The sequence below is a fragment of the Ambystoma mexicanum genome, chromosome 2p (genome assembly GCF_040938575.1).
Source record: "Ambystoma mexicanum isolate Mex_15411 chromosome 2p, UKY_AmexF1_1, whole genome shotgun sequence".
NCBI lineage: Eukaryota > Metazoa > Chordata > Amphibia > Caudata > Ambystomatidae > Ambystoma > Ambystoma mexicanum.
In genome coordinates this window covers 1,094,679,518-1,094,700,194 of record NC_090923.1, presented here as the reverse complement: position 1 = coordinate 1,094,700,194, position 20,677 = coordinate 1,094,679,518, and the positions used below count along the sequence as shown (strand labels likewise).

The window sequence follows — 20,677 nt, the reverse complement described above, 5'->3', positions numbered from 1 at the left end:
GGAACTGCGGCTTTTATACAGCACATTTTATTTTGCAATTCTTCTTTTTGTTCATTTTTATTCATTAAACATACAAAATGAATAATATACTCGATTCGATTACCTATTCCAATACATTGCACGTATTTACAAAGATTTGTGATTACGTTTCAGAGCATAGGAGGCTGTTAGGAATGTTGGGACACCTGTTTGGGACTTATTAACACTTATTGGGAGGGGCTTTGAAAATTGGGACCAAAATTGCCCTGTTCATGATAAATGCTAGTTTGTTAGGGTAGGGTGTTTTGTTCATATTGGTAATTTTTTGGCCATGAAGTGAAATATCCCCTGCCCCCCACCGGATACCTAATTTCATCTTCTTTTTCTTGCAGGAGCACGAATGCTTGGAGAAGGACAACACTGCCCTGAAGAAAGAGATTGCTAGTCTGAATCAGGAGCTGAGGTACTGGAGTAAAGCCCTGCACGACCATGAACGCACCTGCATCATGTGCTGCCCGGACGTCTACCTGGACCTCCTGCATAATGCCCACCCTCCGTGGGCAGATGAGGGGGTTAAAGTGTCTGCCATCTGAATGCCCCCACGCTCCTCTTGGGGATGTCAAGAACCTGTGGCATTTGGGTGCAGGCTGGAGATGATCGCTCTCCACACTCTCCACACTCTCCAAGATCTGCTCAGGCTCTGCTCTGGGCCGTCCCGCTGTTGGGAAATGGTCATTGGAAGGCTGTGTGACTGGAACTGGCTTCATGCCTCCCCCTAAATCCATAGACACAATGCACTAAATGCAGATCTGTACTGCACACCTGTATTTCATGCAATGCATAGTCCATTCCTGAGTGTTGGCAATGGTAGTCCATCTGCTCTGTCGTTAGACCTGACATTTTGCGGTAGGTTGCTTTATTCTGTGCAGACTTACTTTAATATCACTGACCTGTAGGTTTTCCTTTTGGGACTGCTAACCTCTGGATTCCCAACGCACCAGTAATTGGTTTACAGAGAATACTCCTGATGCTGGGGTTTAGGTGCAAAAGACAAATCTGCTTTACAGCAAGAAGGAAGGTGTAGGACTCCTGTGGGCGTATGTTTAGCAGCGGTTAGGATGGAAACCTAAACACCAAGTAGCAGGGAAAGCCTACCTCATAACTGTAGTGCCATGATTTGTGAAGTGCTAATCTACCATTTCAGTACGAGATGGTGGGTGGGGGGGGTGGCATCTCCCAGTGCAGTCTACTGACCCTCTGTGATCTATTTAATGTAAAACCTGCTGTAGATGGGTTCTCCTAAAATGGTTGGATATGCAGCACTGCATGGTTAGCGGGAGCCGCACAGCCCTATGTTCTAGTGTAATATGTTCATCTGCCTCAAGGTCTATATGGTGGCCAGGCTTTGATACTGAGTCGAAGAAATCTGGTTTCAATGTAAGCATCGCCTGTGAGCTATGATTATGTCTTTCATCCCCACTGTGGGGGGCAGACATAGCCTTTAACAATGGCCTGCCAGCCTGAGCCAAGGTAGGCCTCAGTGAAGCAAGGGCCCTGGCGATGGCTGGGGTCTGTTAAAGGCCATGTCCACGCCCAAAAGCCCCCCGAACCCCACCAAGCTGAGGTGAAAGCCATTCGCACCCTGCGGTTTATTTGGGGTGTGAATCGTTCCCCACCCCTCAGGGGAAATCTCCAGAGGAAGTAGGGTGGGGGAACAGATGACTGCTGCCATATTGTCCCTATCTATGGCAGCGGGGAGACTGGAGGAGCGCCGGGACTGGAGCACTACGCTCTGGTCCAGCAGGTAAGTGGAGAGAAAGGGTGGGGGAAGGGGTTTGTTTGGTTTTGGGGGGAGTGGAGAGGCAACCGGGAAAGACTTCCTGTTGCCTCCTCATATTACAAAGAAAAGAAAAAGATGGCACCACCCGGGGAAGAGCCTGGGGTGGCTGGAACAGCGGGCATAGAATATGTATTCTTGCCCGCTGTTCCAGCCACCATATTGGCTCAGCGCCTTGCCCGCGTGTGAATATTGCATCAGAGGTGCCTGTTTGTGGCCAGTCTCCTGCTGTTGGTAGCTTTATCTGCTTTACATTCACATTCCCTGCAGACTGTGTGGCTGTACTAATTGGTTCTGCCAACAGTATAGTCGTGTACATGGTGTGTGGAACAGTATAGATATACAGATGGATCTACAACCTGCATGGGCCCCTCGACCGCATTCAGTGTTTATTCTCAAAAAAGTCAAAAAAAAGGGCAGGGGTAGGGTTAACACAGTTTGTGTAAGAATGCATATGATTTTTTATTGCTGTTTCTTTTGTTGTTCGCATTGACTTTTTTTTTCATGCCAACTAGGTACACAGTGTGCCAGAGGTTGAGGCCCAAAGCTACATCTGGCTGGGCCACTTTAACATTGTATGCTGAAGACACCGTCATAATCGAAACATTGGGGAGCGAAATAAACATTCATTCTTGTGTGGGGTAATAGGAAATGAATCCTCGAGGCTCCCACCAAAGGGATGGGCCCCATGTCCTGTCCATTGCTTCTAGGGAAGTCCAAAAGGTGCAGATCACCACCCCCAAATCTACTACTTCCTGCAAAGGTTCTGTGCATATTACCACTTCAGATAGTGGGGCAATCGCCATGTAACCCAAAGGCAAGAGCACATGAAGCCAAGTGTTTTAATTAAAAAAAAGGTTTGGCAAACTACCCCAAACTATCACACACAGCAGTTCCTTCATGGTTAAAAGTAAAGCATGTGTTTGGCCTTTGTCTTGATGAAAAAATCAACCACCTTAGCACTAACATTGCAATGTATGCAAGCAGCCCCAAATCACCAAAACATAGCTATAGTGGCTGAGAAACAGGGTAATGAAATGAAGACCTCACGCTGCTGGAAGTGTACTCTTGGGCTCCACAGAGACTGCATGCCCACAAACTGGAGGATTTCTGTGGTTGGATAAGCCACTTCAGATGAAGGTACCATACGTCCTGATTTTGATTTGGAAGCAGTGACTGAGACAATCCCTTGGTTTAGTCTGACCACACAGTCCTTCCAGGATGCAAGGATTGAACGGAATGTTCATTCTACTACTTTAGTGTAGCAGGATGGGGGCAAGAACACATTCTAAGAGGAGGTTAAGAAACCGATTTTAGACGAAGAGCAGTGAGTACCCAGTTTCCGTCTCCCCGAATGGTGACCAAATTACTTTTCCGTATGATCATAAGAAATGCAGCTGCTCATTGTAACATTGAGCTGCAGCAGGAGGACAGTGATGCAGAGTTCCTGGGGGGGAGACACTCCATTATTTTCCAGTATGGTGCAGGTTACAAACAACTGGAGGATACGATGTTGGCCCCATTTACAGCACGATCCATGAATCCACAGACCAAATGAAAGGAAAAGGTTGCCCCATCGGGTCCAATAATTGTAACAGGGCAACATGCTCAATTATAGTGACAAGTGCACATAAAATAGGTATGTTGCCCACCTACGTCCACATGAAGTGCTCTGTAAGGAAGGCATGGTATCAACAGTAAGACAGACACAAGTGTCCACAGTTCAAGGATGTTTATTTAACTTCAAAAAGGGTGTAATAAACACCTATCCAATCCTAAATCTACAGGTGGGAGCAAGCTGCGACCATCAAGTAATCACGCAGTCCTAGTGGTGTCTTGTCAAAATAAAAGGGCCTATACTAATAAACCTATTGCCAATCATTACCTCTAAATACCAATAGTGTGGGAAAGAAGTGTTCGCAAAATAATATGTTAGGGTGTTCAGGCTGTTGGCCTCCCTTCCCCATGTTTTCGGGACAAGGCGGTACACTGAAGCTGCGCACAGTCTCTGGTTTCTCTAGCACGAGGATACAGTTCAATCATTAGCATCAGGGCCTTCTGTGCCCAAATCGCTTTGCCTTTGAAAGTCTCTTCTTTCAGAGGGCGTGATGCAATAAATGAACAATAAGTTATTTTTCCTCCTTAAGATTTCACAAGTACTCAATTTCTCAGTGGATTCCCTATTCATCTCGGATCCCCCTCAGCGGGCTCAGATCCTCTTTAACACACTGTTCAATTAGTTTCCCTCCGCCGGGCTCAGACCAACTTCATGTAGTTTTGTCATCAATTTTCTTTACGCTATCATCTAAGACTTTTGATTGTGCACAGGATTTTGCTTGACCCATTGCAGGACCACTTCGATTCACAATTCCTTGTCACTCTTTCGCTTTTGCTACTTTTCAGTTGGATACCTTTCAGAGACTTTCCAATGAGCATGCACGCAGTGCCGGACCACACTGTGTAAGGTATTGTATCTTGGCTTCAAAGTTCAATCACTCACCTGTTGTTCAATTTCACTCGCCTTGGTGATCACATAGGCTTCAAACACTGTTCGCTACAGCGTTCACTGTACAATGTTGCCGCTTGCAACCTTGGCTTCACCACAGACCAGTCTGTTATCAGTGCCCAACTGGCTGGTTGTGCTGATTTCACTAGCGCTGCTTTTTTGTAGGAGCCATGGACAGTACCACAGCGGCAAGCATTCTCCCTGCCTTGACTATCGATGCAGGAGAGCCCCGGGTACCTCTGATACGCAATGCAGGATACTTCAGCTTTGTTTCCTGGTCTTATGTTTTCTATTCGCGAAGGCTCATGAAAGTAACGGTACCTCCTTACGATTCCCCCTCCAGTTTTACCATTTTTCGCCTTGTATTAAACTGGCATTTTTGGAACAGCTGCTTCCTCATGTGCTTTGCCTTGCTCAGTGTGCTCTCGGGCTCCACCTTTTATCTGTGTGGGGAAGTGTAATGGTAATTGCCTGACCCTGCCTGACCATTGTATTCGGACATGTCCAGTATATGGCTTGGGTGTTAGTCTGTTTTCTCTCATAGTGAGCTGTCTGTGAAAGTGTGTTGGGAAAGGGGGGGTTGAGTTCCTAAGTATCCTACCTGGTAGGATGGGGTAAAGGTGTTAGAGGGAAGGGCATACTGCATCTTGCCATCCGGTGTCCCGTTCCCCGAAGACCCAGACCCTTCACCCAGGTGATCCTCCCACACTGGTCCACCCCCAGGAACTGGATCCAAAATCAATGGCCGTGTTCTGGCCACCTGGATGACAGATCCCCCAGGGACTAGCAGGCGAGACACCTTCTGGTTTCTCACAGCTCCTAGAGATGGAAAAAACGAATTCCTTCATGCTATTGGCAGGAAGGAGACCACCTTTGCCATGTTGAATATCAGGATGGATAATTGCACCACTATTAACTCTGCCTGACTATAGTTGGTGGGTCAAGGTAAAATCTATTCTCAAACTCTTACCAGTGGAAGCCATGACAAAGGCTCACGCTATCTTTCAAGAAGGCCATGGAACCTCACGTTTCTCTGCAGTTGGAACAGCAAGCAGCTTGTTACCAGTGTTCTGTTAGTGAAATGTAATGCATTGTTATGTTTCTCTAATATCAGACCCGAAGTTCAGGCCTACATTCTTGACTTGTCTTTTGATGGCCAATCTCTCGTTGGCAAATGAAAAAATAGATCAGACTCTAGATATGCTCAAGAAAGAAACCAAGTAAGAGAACCCAGGGGCACCAACAAGTAGAGCATTTTAAAATAGGGGCATTTTCCAAAACCAGAGAGCCAGTATGCCAGTATGCCAGTCGACTGACTATGAATCTGTGCAATTCCTTTCCACGCCAGCAACGAGCTTGGGCTAAACCCAAAACCCACTCGGAGGCACCTTGTGAGGCCAGTACTGGAGAAAAGGGGCTCTCCAACACAGAGGCCTGTCCCTCTAATCTGACAACCACTCTCCACGCACGACCCACTGTAGGAGGAAGACTAAAAAGTATTTCTCCAAGAGTGGGAGGACACAAAGACAAACTGGTGCTACTTGCTGTTTGCAATACGTTCATAGGGTTTGCCCACATACACACCAAGCTAGGTTCGCACACAAAAGACGGCACAAGACAAGAACACTTCTAGCCTTGAAAGAAAATCGTTTCGCCAAAAAGGGTCAATCGAGTAAGTATCATTACTGCAAACTAACCAATTTATTGCACACGCTACATTTCTCCCAAGGAAGACACCACTTTGACACATTCTGGAAAGAAGATAGTTTAACAGAAGGGACAAGGCAAACATTGAAGATGGCCATGCTTTTAAATGTAAACTCCGTTAATGCAAGCCAATACATGACCACTGTCCATCTCAAAGAGGTATCAGTCAAGTCATGTCAGTGGATTTGGCGTTCAAGCCTTTTCAGAAACGGATACAACACAATGCATTCTAATCACCCAGAGAACACTACAGCAGTGTTGTGCATAAACAAAGTGGAAGGGACTCATTCTATCCAACTTTCAAGGTAGCACGACAGACATACATGTGGTGCCTGCAAAGGAACATAACTCTTGTAGTAGAATAATTTCCAGAATACCACACTACTGGATGCATGCAAACAAGAAAGAAGCAGACTTGCCTTACTATCCCTTTTTGACAAAAGGGGTACTCCAGCCATAGATTTGTTTGCAAATCCCACACGGATGTCCTTGCATACCTAGCAAACATGGATATCTTGCATACCTATCTCACTTTGATGTCTTGCATAGCTAGCACACGTGGATGCCTTGCATAGCTAGCTGGTGGAGCACACTACCATAATTTCTGCAACAATGAGAATGTTGTGTAGGCTGTGGAAAAGCTGCCCATTGTAGGATATGTAATTACAAAGACGGGCGATAATGAATGGTGGTGGATGTGCTGTTTTAAGGTATTTGATGTGGGCAGGGACTGCATCCGGTCCTTTCACCACTTTCAAATGAAAGGGGCCACAAGGCTCGGGTGGGGGTGCCGCAGCAACGTCCCCCATGTAGCCAGTCCCCAGTCATGTAACGCAGCAATATATTAAATTCTCTATTTTCGTTCTGGGGCTTAAAGTGTGGGCTTTGCAGCGCTCGCATTACAAGCAGCGTTTTCTCTTCGCACGGGACATATAGAAGTGTTATCACCTCATTGCCTTCAAACACTGGATGCTCCACATCAGACACTTGCTGACGAGGAAGGCTTTAAAGGTCTACAGTGGGCATTTGGTGTTTAAGCTCCCTGCTGACTGGCCATCATCTTGGTCGCCATTGTAATGCATGCACTGCACAAGTGCCTCTGACTGTTTTCGCTCTAAGCAGGGGCCCCCAACCATCGTGTTGAAATGGACCCCCCACTCATCATCAATCTGGGCCTGCCAGGTGGGAAGAGGGGCTTGTCTGTGTTTGTTTCACTTTTATACTTGCCAAAAGTATCCCCAGACAAGGACACATCCTGTTGGGTAGGTTTTCTGTCAACTCTCCCACACGCTGTGACAAGTGGAACATTCTGGTAAATGACAACGTCGTCCGGTTTGAACATTTCCCACCTTAAAGTATCTACTGCCGGTTTTCTAATCCACATTTGGATGAGCAGTGCAAAGGGCCATGGGAAAAATCAGATACTTTCAGCTCTACCTCACTTTTTTCAAGTTTTACATGTAGTGGACGCATACTGTACAAGAGGACACATTTCACCTCTTCAGATTTCTATATGTATATGGGATATTTATAGAAAAATGTTATTAAAAGTTACAATATTTCCACTGGCTGCTTCTGTTGGTTTGTGGGGGTCGCATCCTTCAACACTGTCTTAGTTGTTTCTTGGCTGCTGGCCTGTGTTTGGTCACTAGACCCTGTTTTAGCAAGCGTGTCTCCTAGTAAGCCGTGGCAGCTTTTGGGCGGATCCTAGTGGGCTAGCGGGGAGGCTGAGGGCGCACTGGGCACCAGGTGAGAGGCGCCCAGGGCCTGGCCGCCCCCTCTGCCACTGCTAGCAAGTAGGCAAGTGTGCCCCTCCATGCATGTTTTTGACTGATCAACCCTCAATCCCGTTGCCATCAGCAATCTTTTACTTGCATATTTATATTGACTCTAGACCCTTCTGAGAATCCGCACTGGGACCACATGTGCAATGAACATGTCTCATATGCAACTTGCTTCATGCCCTCTTTCTCATCCTTACTGCTTAGTTGTTTTAGCTCATTTATTGTTCGCGCACTCATGGTATTTTAGTGCCACCTACTGGATGAAAGTGAGAAGAGGGTATGCAGCTGGACAAGATTTAAATTGCGCCTTTGCCGACACTGGGCCTCATTACGACCCAGGCGGTAAGTTACCGCCTGGGTCGTACCTTTACCACCATGGCGTAAACTATGTTTACGCCATGGTGGTTGGCGGACTTACCGCCCCATTCCGATGTTGGCGGGGCGGTAAGTCCCCAATCCCCATTTACCCTTCCCCCCATTCCCATTTTTGCCCCATAGGGCATAATGGGAGTGGGGAAGGCGTTAATTACGCCACCGTAAATTACGGTGGCGTAATTAACAACAAGGTCCCTTAGCGCCATGGATTTTAACACCTGCTAAAAGCAGGTGTTAAATCCTCCATGGCGCTAAGGGACCTCGGAATCAGGCGGTAAGGGTCGGCGCTGTTTACGCTGCTGTAAACCCCTTACCGCCTGGGTCGTAATGAGGCCCACTGTCCCAGTGGTGCTGGTTCTAAATTGGCTTTGTAGCCAGGAATTCATGGAATGTTCTGCTTTCGTTTTTATCATAGTCGTTCTCTCTCTCAGCCGCGTTCCTATTTACTTCCAACTGCTTCTGGGTTTGGAAGACCCAACCCTGCCGGCAACAGGGACACCCCACTATGACTAAAGCAATCCTTGCTGCCCTTTGTATGTAATGAGTAGTGAGTCACCCTGCCCATTTCATGTCGCTGCGCTAGGCTCCCTTGCTTCCCACCAGAGCCAGCCTTAGGGGTGGGCGTCCTGCCATTAGACCCCACCAGGCCAGTTCGGGGAGTCTTTCAAGGTCTCCCCCGAGTTGGAGTGGTAGGAGAAGGCGTGGCAGGCGCCCTATTGAAAATAAATGTGATCCGCTCTCGGGAGCTCAGTGCATTGAATAGCAATAGGGAGCTGATCAGCGCCTATTGAAAAATGTGGCGCTGCCCCCCCACGCCCCCCGCATGTCGAGGCGCTACTTGAGGGGAGGGCACCACATTTTTATATTGCTGCCCAGGGTGCTGCGGCCGCTAAGGCCGGCCATGCTTCCCACCCACGCAATGCCATTGTGTCATGACCTCTGCATTACCCACCCACCTACCCCTGCTGCTCCCTGGTGGTCATTGCTAGGTTCCATGTGCATTCCTCCCCTCCCCCGTGAGGTGCAGATCCTCCATGCTGTCCCATTTCCTCGCACAACTTATTTGTTTATTTATTGTGTGACATAGTTTCAGCCAGTAAAACTTTACACACATCCACAACTATAAAGAAAAAAACTCTTTACAAAAAACATTTAAAATGTACATGAAAAGTGGAGTGGATAACAAAAAACAGACAATCTACACCTAAAATACTTTAGCCAAACATTAAAATGAATTAAACGCCATAGTTGGAGTATTTATTTTTACAAAAGTTGATCGCTAGGTTGTAAAAATAAGTTCCACCACAATGTTCCCATGAAAACGGGGGGCCTATTTCTAAAATATAATTCAAACATTGCTTCAGGATAATGTGCATTCGATAATTCAATGTTTTAGAGTTTCATTAAACATCATACAGAGGCGATCAGTCTTGTACAATCTATTCTGAGCATCCAAAACATCCTTCGTTAACAGATTGAACTTAACCCGTAGCCTAAAGTCCCTCAATTATTTTGAGGGATGCCTAATCCTACATTTTTGCAGGGAGTTCTAGGACTTTACATCCATCATAAAGTGCTCTAAGATTTTATATTCTAAATGGGATCTGTTAGCAATCCAGTCATTTTCATATATTTTCTTTTTAACCTTAATAGGAGTACACTCCAAATTCTTCTGCAATAAATCGTTAAACTCCAGGATACTCAGCAAATCGTTGATCCATTGGTTCAAAGTCCCACAATCACCCTGGTTAAAATACATATTCAACTGTTCAAAAAGCGTAAATGCTGGGGGATATTTAATGCTTAATAGCTGCACTCTTCACCAGGATACATTGCCTCTCAAGAGACGAGGCCTAAAATATGTCGCACAGGAGCGAAAGGAATACTCGAAAGAAGCGCTAGAACACGCTTCAAAATTATTTACTCTACTTTGGAACAAAGCGAGCTCTCCTGTCGTACCTCAGCCCCATACATCAGCCTGGCACCAAGATTTGATTGTACATTTTTAACACCGGGAGAAGTGAGAGACGCCCATATTTTTTATCGAATACCCTAAATTGGATGGCAGCTGAGATGGCATTTAATTTAAGGGCCTGATTTGCCAAGCCCACTGATTTCTTAGCTTTAAGCAATACACCCACATATTTAAATTCACAGACCTCCTCAATTCTTTGGTCATCAATGTACCAACAAAAAAGTTGGTCCTTCCAGATAGAGGCTTACGACTGTTCACAATCAGGACCTTGGATTTTGGCACATTGATATACAAGCCAAGGTCTTTTAAAGTATCCCCCCGCAAATCCCCCCTGGCTCCCCCTCCCCCCCCCACAGCTGCTAACAATCTTTACCAACCTACTATGGTATAATCTAATAAAACCAGATCATCTGAAATTTCATGGACCACAATTTTTCGTGGGTTTGTCGCAATGTTTCCTAGAGCAGCTCCTATTCCAAAAATGTAAAGTTGAAATAAAGATGGGGCTAGCACGCAGCCCTGTCGTAGGACTTGTGTCAAATCACTCCAACCAGTTGCATGCCCCTTTGGTCTAATCTAACCTTTAGTTGAATATCTGCATGCAACTGCTCCGAAATGTTAACCAAATAATCTGGGCACGCCATCTTCCATAAGGGGAGACGGTCTACGCAATCAAATGCCTTAGTGATGTACATAGAAGCCAAATACAACTACGCTTGGACAGAAGAGCCTCGTTTAGGAGTAAGAAGCAGTTAAGAGATGTACTTGTACCCCTTCTAGAGCCGGACTGATTAATGTCCAATTTGCCAGATTCCTCGGCCCAGCGTTCAAGAGCCTGCAGTATAAATCTGAAACTATCTTATTCGAAGCATCCAGAAGGGCGATAGGGTGGTAATTTGCAGGACCGCTCTGTCCCCTTTTGAAAGATCATTACCACTATTGCCTCCTTCCAAGTAGGAGGAAACTGATGACTCGCTAGAATATTACGGAACAATTGCAGCAGCACCTCCGCCCATAAAAGAGGGGCAGATTTTAAGGTTACATTCGTAAGACCATCGGAGCCTCGTGCATTCAAAATTTTCGCCCTGTTAATTGAAGCAAAATCCCCTCATTGTCTATATCCAAAGCCTTCCATAAGGACACAACCAGAAGTTCTGCCACACAGAAGTTCTTGCGCTCACAACTGAGTACTCGTGCGCCATGCCCTCTCCCCCAATGCTTTGTGGTGTTTCAGAACCACGCTGCGATATGCAATGTCCATCCTTGCCAATGTTATGTAGGGTAGTCTCTGCCTTCCCCAGTGGTTGAAGTGTACGAAAAGATGTAGAACTATGTTCCCTGCTAGCCTGGCCCAGCTCCCTGTTGTGTGTCTCTGCTAACGGAGTACTGTGAGCCCCCCCCAAACAAAGGCCACACGCACACACTTGTTGCTGGGTCGGGCTCCCCGGTTGCTCTGCTGTGGCTGGGAATGCCCACTTTATTTATACTGCACGCGGCGGAGTGCAACGTCACTCTGCTGCGTGTGCCCTTAAAGGGGCAGCACCACACACCTCCTTTTTCATAACAAAACAAAGGATTGCTACCTACAAAACATAAGAACACACTGCACACAAAATAACTGACCCCTTTAATAACAGCCACCCCGTCTCGTATGTAAATTACAGTCCACAGGGTGTTCCCGCCAGTTCAGGGGTCCAAAACATAGTAACTCAGGTGGGCAGGCTTCCCCCTCCCGACCCTCTGGGGATACCTCCTGCCCGGATCGGGCCATCCACACCTCAGTTCCCCCAGGTCGAGGAGCTTGGCGGATGGACCAGGCCACCGCCCTCGTTCGGTACATCAGTCCTGTGCCTTCTGTGCGGTGCCTTCGGCCTGGCTTCTTAAAGAAACTAGCGTTGCAAGTCACAGAAGCAGTCCCATCTGATACTGTTACCATTGAACTGTGCACTGCTACCATGTCCAATGGACCAGGCTCATTGCGGATGACGATTCCTGACCAGCACCTGGGGGCGAAGTCCCCTTCGGATGTTCTCCTGCTTAGTCCTTACTTTCCTCCCCCCTTTCCTCTCCCTTACCACCTGCTCATCGTTGTTGACTGCTGGCTCATGCTCGCCCACTTCTGGGATGAGGCCCCTCGGGCATTGCCTGAAAATTGCTTCAACCGGTGCAACACCCGTGGAAGTATGTGGGGTGGCACGGTCCTCTCGTAGGAATTTGTAGAGGGCCCTCTGCAGACTTTGACCCTGGCCCTGAGCAATGCAAAAGACTTTATTCAGGGTCCTCATCAGGCGTTCCGCATCACCATTCGCCCTAGGCCACAACGGCGTGATCTTTCGGTGGTGGACCCCATACTCCTCCATCATGTGGGCAAAACTCTCCCCTTGGAAGGGCGGACCATTGTACGAGCACAGTACCTGAGGCAGGCAGTCCGTGGGTGGCAAAGATCTTCTCTATCGTGACAGCAACGTTCTCAAAAGCCACCAACTCCACAAACTCTGCCTCTGGGTATCTGGACCACTCCTCCACAATCACAAGAAAATGGGTGTCCCGGCATGTGGGCCCGAAGTCAGCGTGGACAACTTCCCATGGCTTGGTGCCTTGCTGCATGGTCTCTATGATGGGTTCCCTCTGAGCTTGGGACGCCGCCTGGCACCCCATACAAGCCGCTACAAACTTCTTGACCCTCCTCTCTAGATCCAGAAACCACATCTTTTAGCGCAGGCGGGCTTTTGTCTTGGCGGTGCCCTGATATCCTTGCTGTGCCAGCTTGATCACCTGCAAGATCTTTACTTGTGGGATCACAATCCGGTCACCCATGAGCAACAGTCTGTACTCTGAGAATGCCAGCTCATCCTTGACCCTCTGTAGCTGTTCCAATGCCGTCTTTGCTTACTGGGTCCTCAATGCCAACATGTCCACCACACCCCTCCACAATCCCTGTTGTAGGGCCGCTTTCAGGATGATGAAACACTCATCCTCCGTTGCCGCTTTGCTCCAGTTCACAGACCGACGCATTGGGTGTGGCCGACCTCTACCACCAGCCGGACATGCTCATCGGCCGCCTCTGCACTGATTTTCTGTGGCCCCTCTGATTCCCCCCCCCCCCCTCGGATGTCTGGACAAGTAGTCGGCTGCGTTGTTGTTGCTGGGCTGGTACACGAGGGATACCCTGTACTCCAGCAGGGCCAGCATCCACCGTTCGATCCTTGCTGGCGGCTTAGAGGATGACCCTGCCAGTATGGGCAAGAGGGGCTTGTGATCGGTGACCACCGTCACTAGCCTCCCCAAAACGTACAGCCAGAAGTGACAACAGCTCCACAGGACCGCCAGGGCTCGCTCTCTCAATCTGAGAGTAACTCTATTCCATTTCAGATAGGGCCTTGCTGGCATACGCGACTGGCCGGACCTCCGAGTTGGCATCGATCTGAGTGAGCACAGCACCCAGTCCAAATGGGCTGGCATCCACCACAATCTCAGATTGAAGACACGGATCAAAGAAGGTCATGGTGTCCTCTGCCGTAAAGGCCCCCACTGCCAGGTGACATCTTTCTTAGTCGGAGCTCGCAGCAGCTCTGATCGGGATGCAAGGTTCTTGATGAACCGGCCACAATGTGACCATTCTTAGAAAACTTCAAACTTTGAATACGTTCTCCGGAGGTCGTGCCTCAATGTCCTTCACCTTCCGAGGGTCCGGTGACACACCCCCTTCTTTGAAGACAAAACCTAATAACTCGATTTTAGTTTTCAGAAACTCGCACTTGTCCCTGCGTAGTGTTAGACCAAGAGATTGGAGCCGTTCGAAGGTCTTTGCTATCTTGCCCAGGTGTTCTGCCTCCGACCGTGCAAACACCAAGCTGTCATCACTCATGTTCAGTACTCCGTCCAGATCGGCGAGGGCATCACAGATGTTATTCTGGAAGACCTCAGCCACTGATGACACTCCAAAACTCAGGCTTGTAGCGGTAGAGACCACGGTGAGTGGTAAACATTATGTACCGCGACTCAGGGTGCAGCACCACCTGATGGTATCCAGCCCTCAAGTCCAGTTTTGAGAAGAACCGGGCTCCTTGCAATTCAGGGATGTCATTTATGGTGGGGGTCAAATGGTGTTACCTTTTTAATTGCTTTGTTTGGAAGCTGCATGTCCACACATCTGTACTGAGTCTGGCTGCTTCGGTTTCCGAGCGATGACAATAGGGGAGACCCATAGGGGAGACCCAGGGTGTCGGGCCTTCCACCTCCTCAATGATGTCCAATTTGACAAGATTGTCCAACTCTTGGCCAACCAAGTCCCGCAGATGAAACGGGACCCGACGATGCTGCAGCGCAATCGGTTGAATGGACTCATCAATGTGGAGCCTCACCGGGTCACCTGCCATGCGTCCAATGCCCTCAAACAGATGACTGTACTTCCCCCCCCCCAACAGCTTCTGTACATCATCCATGTATATAGTGTAGGCAAAACTGACAATGCCAAGCGCCTCCTCCGCTGCACAGCTCAGCAAGGTGTTACTGCTGACAGTCGTCACGGGCTATGATCGATGCCTCACCATGTCCCACACTGGCTATGAACACACCATCAAACGGGATGGGTTGGGCCCCAACAAATGTAAAGATGCATGCTTTGGGAGTCAATGGCTCCGGCGAGCGGTCCATGGCGTCATAGTGCTCCCGCACCATGACATTCATCGATGCCCCTGTGTCGACCAGCACCGGAACCGATGACCCGTTCACCTTCAACAGGCACCGTGGCTGCCTCCTGTTCTTGGACCGCAGAACACCCACACTTGACACGAAAAACACATTTTCCTCCTCTTCCTCCTCCTTCCCCTAGTCATCGTCCTCCAGAGGGGCACCTTCCTCTCCCTGATCAACTTGGGCAACGTTGTGCGGGTGTTGATACCGGAAGACTCCCGCTTTGACGGGCGCCCTTGGGACCACGACCGGCAGTGGAGCCCTGCACATTCGGGAGTAATGGTCTGACTCCCCACAGCGGCCACATGACTTCCCCGGAGAGATGCGGGAGGTCATATCTGCACTTCATGTATGAGTCTATTGTTCTTGTGCCCCGGTCACGCTGGTTCCCACCTGCCACCCTGGCCACGGCCTACTGCACAGACTTCTTCCGATTTCCCTGGGTACACCCCGCCTCCATTCTGGACGCTCTCACCTCTGACACTGTCCTAGCTCCAAGATGCAAGGCAGCGTAATTCCTGGTTCACGCAGCACCCGCCTGCGTAACATGCCTGATGCGCACCCTTGGCTAAGTTGGTTATGGATCATCGTGTCTGGATTGTCCCACGCACATGGCAGAGCCAGCCAAGGCAGCCTGCTGTAGAAAGTGTCCAAAGTCTCATCCTTCTCGCGAGTGGAGCCCATGACAAAGCGTTCATAGTCAGTGTTTGCCAGTGGCAGGAAATATTCCTCCAGAGTGGCCTTCGCTGCATCATAAGTGGTATTGGGAGGTTGCAGGGACTGACGCACCTCATGCACCGTAGGCCCAGCAGAATACAGCAGTGTCGCCACCTTGCTGTTGTCGTTGGTCTCCCCCGTGGCCCTGAAGTACATGTCCAGCCTGTCTATCCACATCTTCGAGCGTGGCCCCAGACTGGAAGGAGCAACTGAGATGTCGAATTCAGGCATTGGTTGGAGTGCCGCTTGCTGTCTCAACCCAAGCGGCACCGGAGGTAACCCCACTGCTTGACCATCCTGCATAATGGCGAGCGCACAAGCACCCCACCCAAATGAGATGGGGTCGCAACTCACCACTCTGCACACAGAAGATGAGTGTGACAATGTCTGCCTGGCAGAGATGATGTAGCGCACACAGGATGAGTGTGACAATCTTGATGAGCCCCTGCCCCTGTAATCTTCTGATGACTCCTTCTACCACCATGCAACCAGCCGGCCTGTACTTCCTTCCATGCTGCCCGGAAAATGTCCAAAATGATGAAAAGTTGGGGCACCGAGTCCAACAGTGTGCAGATTGGGCAGATGTTGCTGCCAAGCGACCACCCAGCCACTCCAATGGCTCCAAAAACTGAGCAGGGTGGGCCTAGGGGAACAGACAAAGTAACTTGCAGGCCTCCCCCAGCACCTCACCTCATACTCGACGTAAAAATGACTTCAAAAGCACAGCATGTGCATTATCAGCTGTTCCGCTGATGAAGTATCCATAAATTCAGCCTGGATGGCACACAGGCACTCTAGTAAAGAGCCGCAACCATCCAGAGCATGTGTCCCAAAATGGCGTCCAAACTACGTGGCTCTTCCCCCTCTCCGCTGCATTTAGAACGGTGAAGTAAAGATCAAACAAATGAAAAAAACATCACCGCTGTGCCCGGGTTTGTCAGATCACATGCTTCGTTGCCACTGTTGTGTGTCTCCGCTAATGGAGTACTGTGAGCCCCTCCCACCACAAACAAACGCCATACGCACACACTTGTTGCTGGGTCAGGCTCCCGGTCGCTCTGCTGCGGCCGGGAATGTCCACTTTATTTATACTACACTCAGCGGAGTACAACATCACTTCACCACACTCTCCACAAAACCCGATTGCAGCCAGTGCCGGCCCCCAGTCTGCCAGCACCCTGTGCACGATTCTTCTCTGCGCCCCGGGGGGGGGGGTTGGTTGGATGAGCACACCAAAAACTTTTCTCCTGTCCCTCACTGGGCGCTGCCCTTAAACACAAAATACAAGAACAGCAGGGGGCTCCTTTGCTGTTTATGGTCATTTAGTGAACCCGAGGGACCCTCGGTTCACTAACTGACACGCACATACAGTCCTGTAGCCCCCTGCTGTTATTGTATTGTGTGCTTAAGGGCCACGCCAGGCACGGGTGATTCTTTATTAGGCGCTGGCACCGCACCAATTGAAACACTAGGAAATAAAGGGCACAAGGCTTTCAGCTCACTGTCATGCAAACTTAACTATCGGTCGGATACGTTTGCATATCAGTGAGCTGGAGGCAAAGTGCCCTTTATTTGTGTCGCTGGGGGGAGGGAGGGGCTCCTTGTGGGCCTCCCCGTCTGAGCATACCTTGCGCTGGCGCTGGCAGTGCCCCTTCCACGTGCAATCCAAACCCCCAAACAACCGCGCCTGCTGTTTAAGGGAACGTTCAGTGCAGTGCAAGTTTCAACTTCTTGCTACGCTTTTATTTTAAAACTAAGACTTTCCGGAATGGTTTCTTTTTAAAATAAAAGTATAGGAATGGTAAAACGGAATAGAAAAAATACAAATCGAGGAGCGCCGCTCCCTCCCACTTCGAACACTGGCTTTCCGCTGTATGCATCTGTATTGCTCCCAGGGAGACGACTGCGCCCTCACGTTGCACCTCTATTGCCACCCCGCACAGCACCCCCTCTCTAAAATCATGTCATTACATTGGATTGTATCGAGACCTAACTAGACAAAGTATACAATAATATTACAAACGATTCATGTCCATTATTATGTAGTGCCTACATAAGGAACACTTATCTTCAAGGAAGGGCCTGTGTGGCGTTCATGTAGTGGTGCTATAGCTATGGTGCTGAACGTCTGGGAATAAGTGATCAGCTGCTAGAGGCACAATCTGAACAAACTAAACCCAACCACCAAAACAATGTCCCGTGGCTCTACTGACGCCCACAGTGTAAGGTAAAGGCTGCTTCTGTAGGCAATTATTCATATTTGCTTAACAAATGAAATCGCGAGCAACATCCAAACGTCAACGGAATCTACCACTGTCGAGGGGTGGTAAAATGATATCAACACAAATTATAACTGTCATAGGCTAATTACAAATAGAAATTGTGAACATGTGGTAATTAACAGTGATCTGATCCTGGTGACCATCGAGCCACAGGGCCTCATTACGACCCTGGCGGAGAGGGGTTTACGCCAGCGTAATGCATGGCGTACCTCTCCGCCTTACTATGACTTTCCGTAGCGCCATGGTGATTTTTACGGCTGGATTTTCCGGGTGGAAAAATCCATGGCGCTACGGAACCTCTTGTTAATTACGCCACCGTACCTTATGGTGGCGTAATTAACGCCTTCCCCACTCCCATTATACCCTATGGGGCAAAAATGGGAATGGGGAAGGGTAAATGGGGATTGGGGACTTACCGCCCCGCCAACCTCGGAATGGGGCGGTAAGTCCGCCAACCCCCATGGCGGAGTTGGCAGCTCTGCGCCATGGTCCATGGTGCAAATTGCACCATGGATCTCCGCCAGGGTCGTAATGAGGCCCACAGTGTTTAGGGCTGAATCCCATTATAGGGTACTTTTAGCCTAAATTTGTGAGACAGCTGCACTTTTTGCTGGATTTTTCGGTTTTCTGGTTTTCTGTGTTGTGCTCAGTGGGGCTTCCGTAGAAGTTCCCCTGTCACTTCAACTCATACTGTGTGCTGCCCTCTAGTAGCCCATATCATATGGCTACCAGTGCAGGGGTGCTTTTAAGCACCCAATTCTGGACTGAGGGTCATACCCTGTAAGTGTTTTTGGGAGTAGGTTGGAGACAGCTGCACTTTTTGATTTGGCTGCACCAGATTTGTAGCCAAGTTTGCTGCATTAGTAGCCAGAGGCACGTATGTGGGAGTCATTGGGATACTAATGCACACATGGGTGTGACCCCCCCCTTTTTTTTTTTTTTGTCTGTGGAGGCATGACAAGACTGCTGTTTTGCTCATCGTGAGACCACAAAGGCCCCCTTGATTTGAGTCTAAGGAGGAATTAAGGACCCTCCCCCTGACTTTCCAATCCACAAATATGTGGGTGTGCCCGAGTGTTTGGATGCCCTGTCTTTATTGGGTGACTGTCGCAACTTGAATTCTGCATGCATCTGGTGTTGGTGGGCTGGCCTAGCTAGTCTCTCGGTGAATGTGTAAGTCAGTGGAGACCCTGTTCATCCCTCCGATCTGCTTTAGAACTCAACTGCAGCTCAGGCTCCTGGTGTGGCTATACCGGCTGAGCCCAGCCCCTTTCTCCTCTGCATCCAAGCCTCTCTTGCTGGTGGAATCCCTTGTTGACTCTTCCTTTGCTACTCCGAGCCTTCATGGCTGGATTGTCTGGCCATCCTTGCCTGCGGCTGCTGATCCTCCTGGAAATCTCCCTTTGATCCTAAGGTGCCTACATGCTGGAGGAATCTATGCTATGCTGGCCTGGAATTGAGTGGCTGCTTGCTGCCCCTGCCTCAGCTCCTCATTGGACGTATTGAGTCACCCGCCAGCCATTGTATGCATTTTGGGACCATATCCATGCTGGCTGGATTGACCCTTTGTCTCCACTGAGCTGGCCTGACCTGCTTGCTGGGTCATCCTGCTCCTGTAGTGCTCTTCGATTTAGGACTTTTCATCACAGATCCTATTTTTGGAACTGCCACATACGTGTCCTTGCTGCACAGTGGGTTCATGTATCGCCAATTGGCGAACCCACTCTGTTGCCACTCGGACTAATTCCAACATGAAAACTCACCTGTGCCCCTGCCACTCCGGACCTGGGTGCGCAGCAGCCGGCACTGTATTGCTCCCCAGGGTCCGTGGGCCCCCACCTCACAGTTGTTCCAGTTCTCCAGGGTCTCCTGACCGTGTTTCTCCATCACATACCCCACCCCCTTCACACTGTGGCCCGATTGCACATTTGTGAGCCTCTTCTCACTCTGCAGCCAGCCCTCTAGAACTGGCCCTTGGAACTTTGGGCTGGATCTCTACTTCTGTGAGGGTCCCTTGGACTCACCAGCTGGAATGATGTACCTGTGGGTAAGAAGCAATGGTTGCCTAATTTCTGCCTATACCCACAGCCGGCCTACTGGGGTTGACCCATTGATCCCGATGGGAAAACTTTTGGAAACGCTTAAGAAGTGACTAATGCAGTTGCGTACCTGGACTGTCATTTTCCCTGGTTTGCTTTGGCAACTGGTTTATTTGTTTTAAAGGAGCAGTGCATATATTTTATTTATACTTCTTAGTATATTAGCACCCTGGAGGTCTCATCACAGGGCCTTCTAACCAATCAAGAAGCTTGACAGGTGGGATATACCTCATGGTATTGCCCGCATTCCGAGGCTCCTAAAAAGCATAAGGCCGCTATCTTCTCTCGTGGGATGTAAGCCTTCACACCCCTGTTGCCCTTTCTGTGCCTCCTCACCAACCCAGACCTAACACCACGTAACTCCAGCTGCCTCATTCCTCGCTCGCTCCAGGATCTCGATAGACCCCCCCTCCTGCTCCCCCACACCCCTCCTTCCTGCAGCAATGGCCGCCATGGTAAGGGAGAAGGAACTATGTGTAGCTCTCTTCTCCCTACGTCGCTGGTGGCCATTTTGTTTGGTAGTTGGGGAAACGGCAACTGAGCTGTTTATTAACTTTAAAACAAATCTATTGGCACCCAGGAAAGCATGGCAAAGTACTAGCTATGAGCTCCTCTGTAGGTGGGCATTACCAGTCTAGTAATGGGGCCGGGCCCATGTTAAAGCCTTCGCTACGCTCAGGGTTATCACTTGGGCTATTACCAGACTAGTAATGCATTCCCA

The 20,677-nt window shown here is 49.2% G+C and overlaps 1 protein-coding gene across 1 annotated transcript in view; it reads left to right on the top strand.

The window, feature by feature from the left end:
- The window catches only part of BATF2 (basic leucine zipper ATF-like transcription factor 2), a 94,074-nt gene extending 86,480 nt beyond the window's left edge, over nucleotides 1-7,594 (top strand). Inside the window, exon 3 of the mRNA XM_069645080.1 lies at nucleotides 372-7,594. Within this exon, the coding sequence (XP_069501181.1) occupies nucleotides 372-572 (201 nt within the window). The 3' untranslated portion in view covers nucleotides 573-7,594. The remainder of the gene's footprint in view (nucleotides 1-371) is intronic.
- The last annotated feature ends 13,083 nt before the right edge of the window (nucleotides 7,595-20,677 follow it).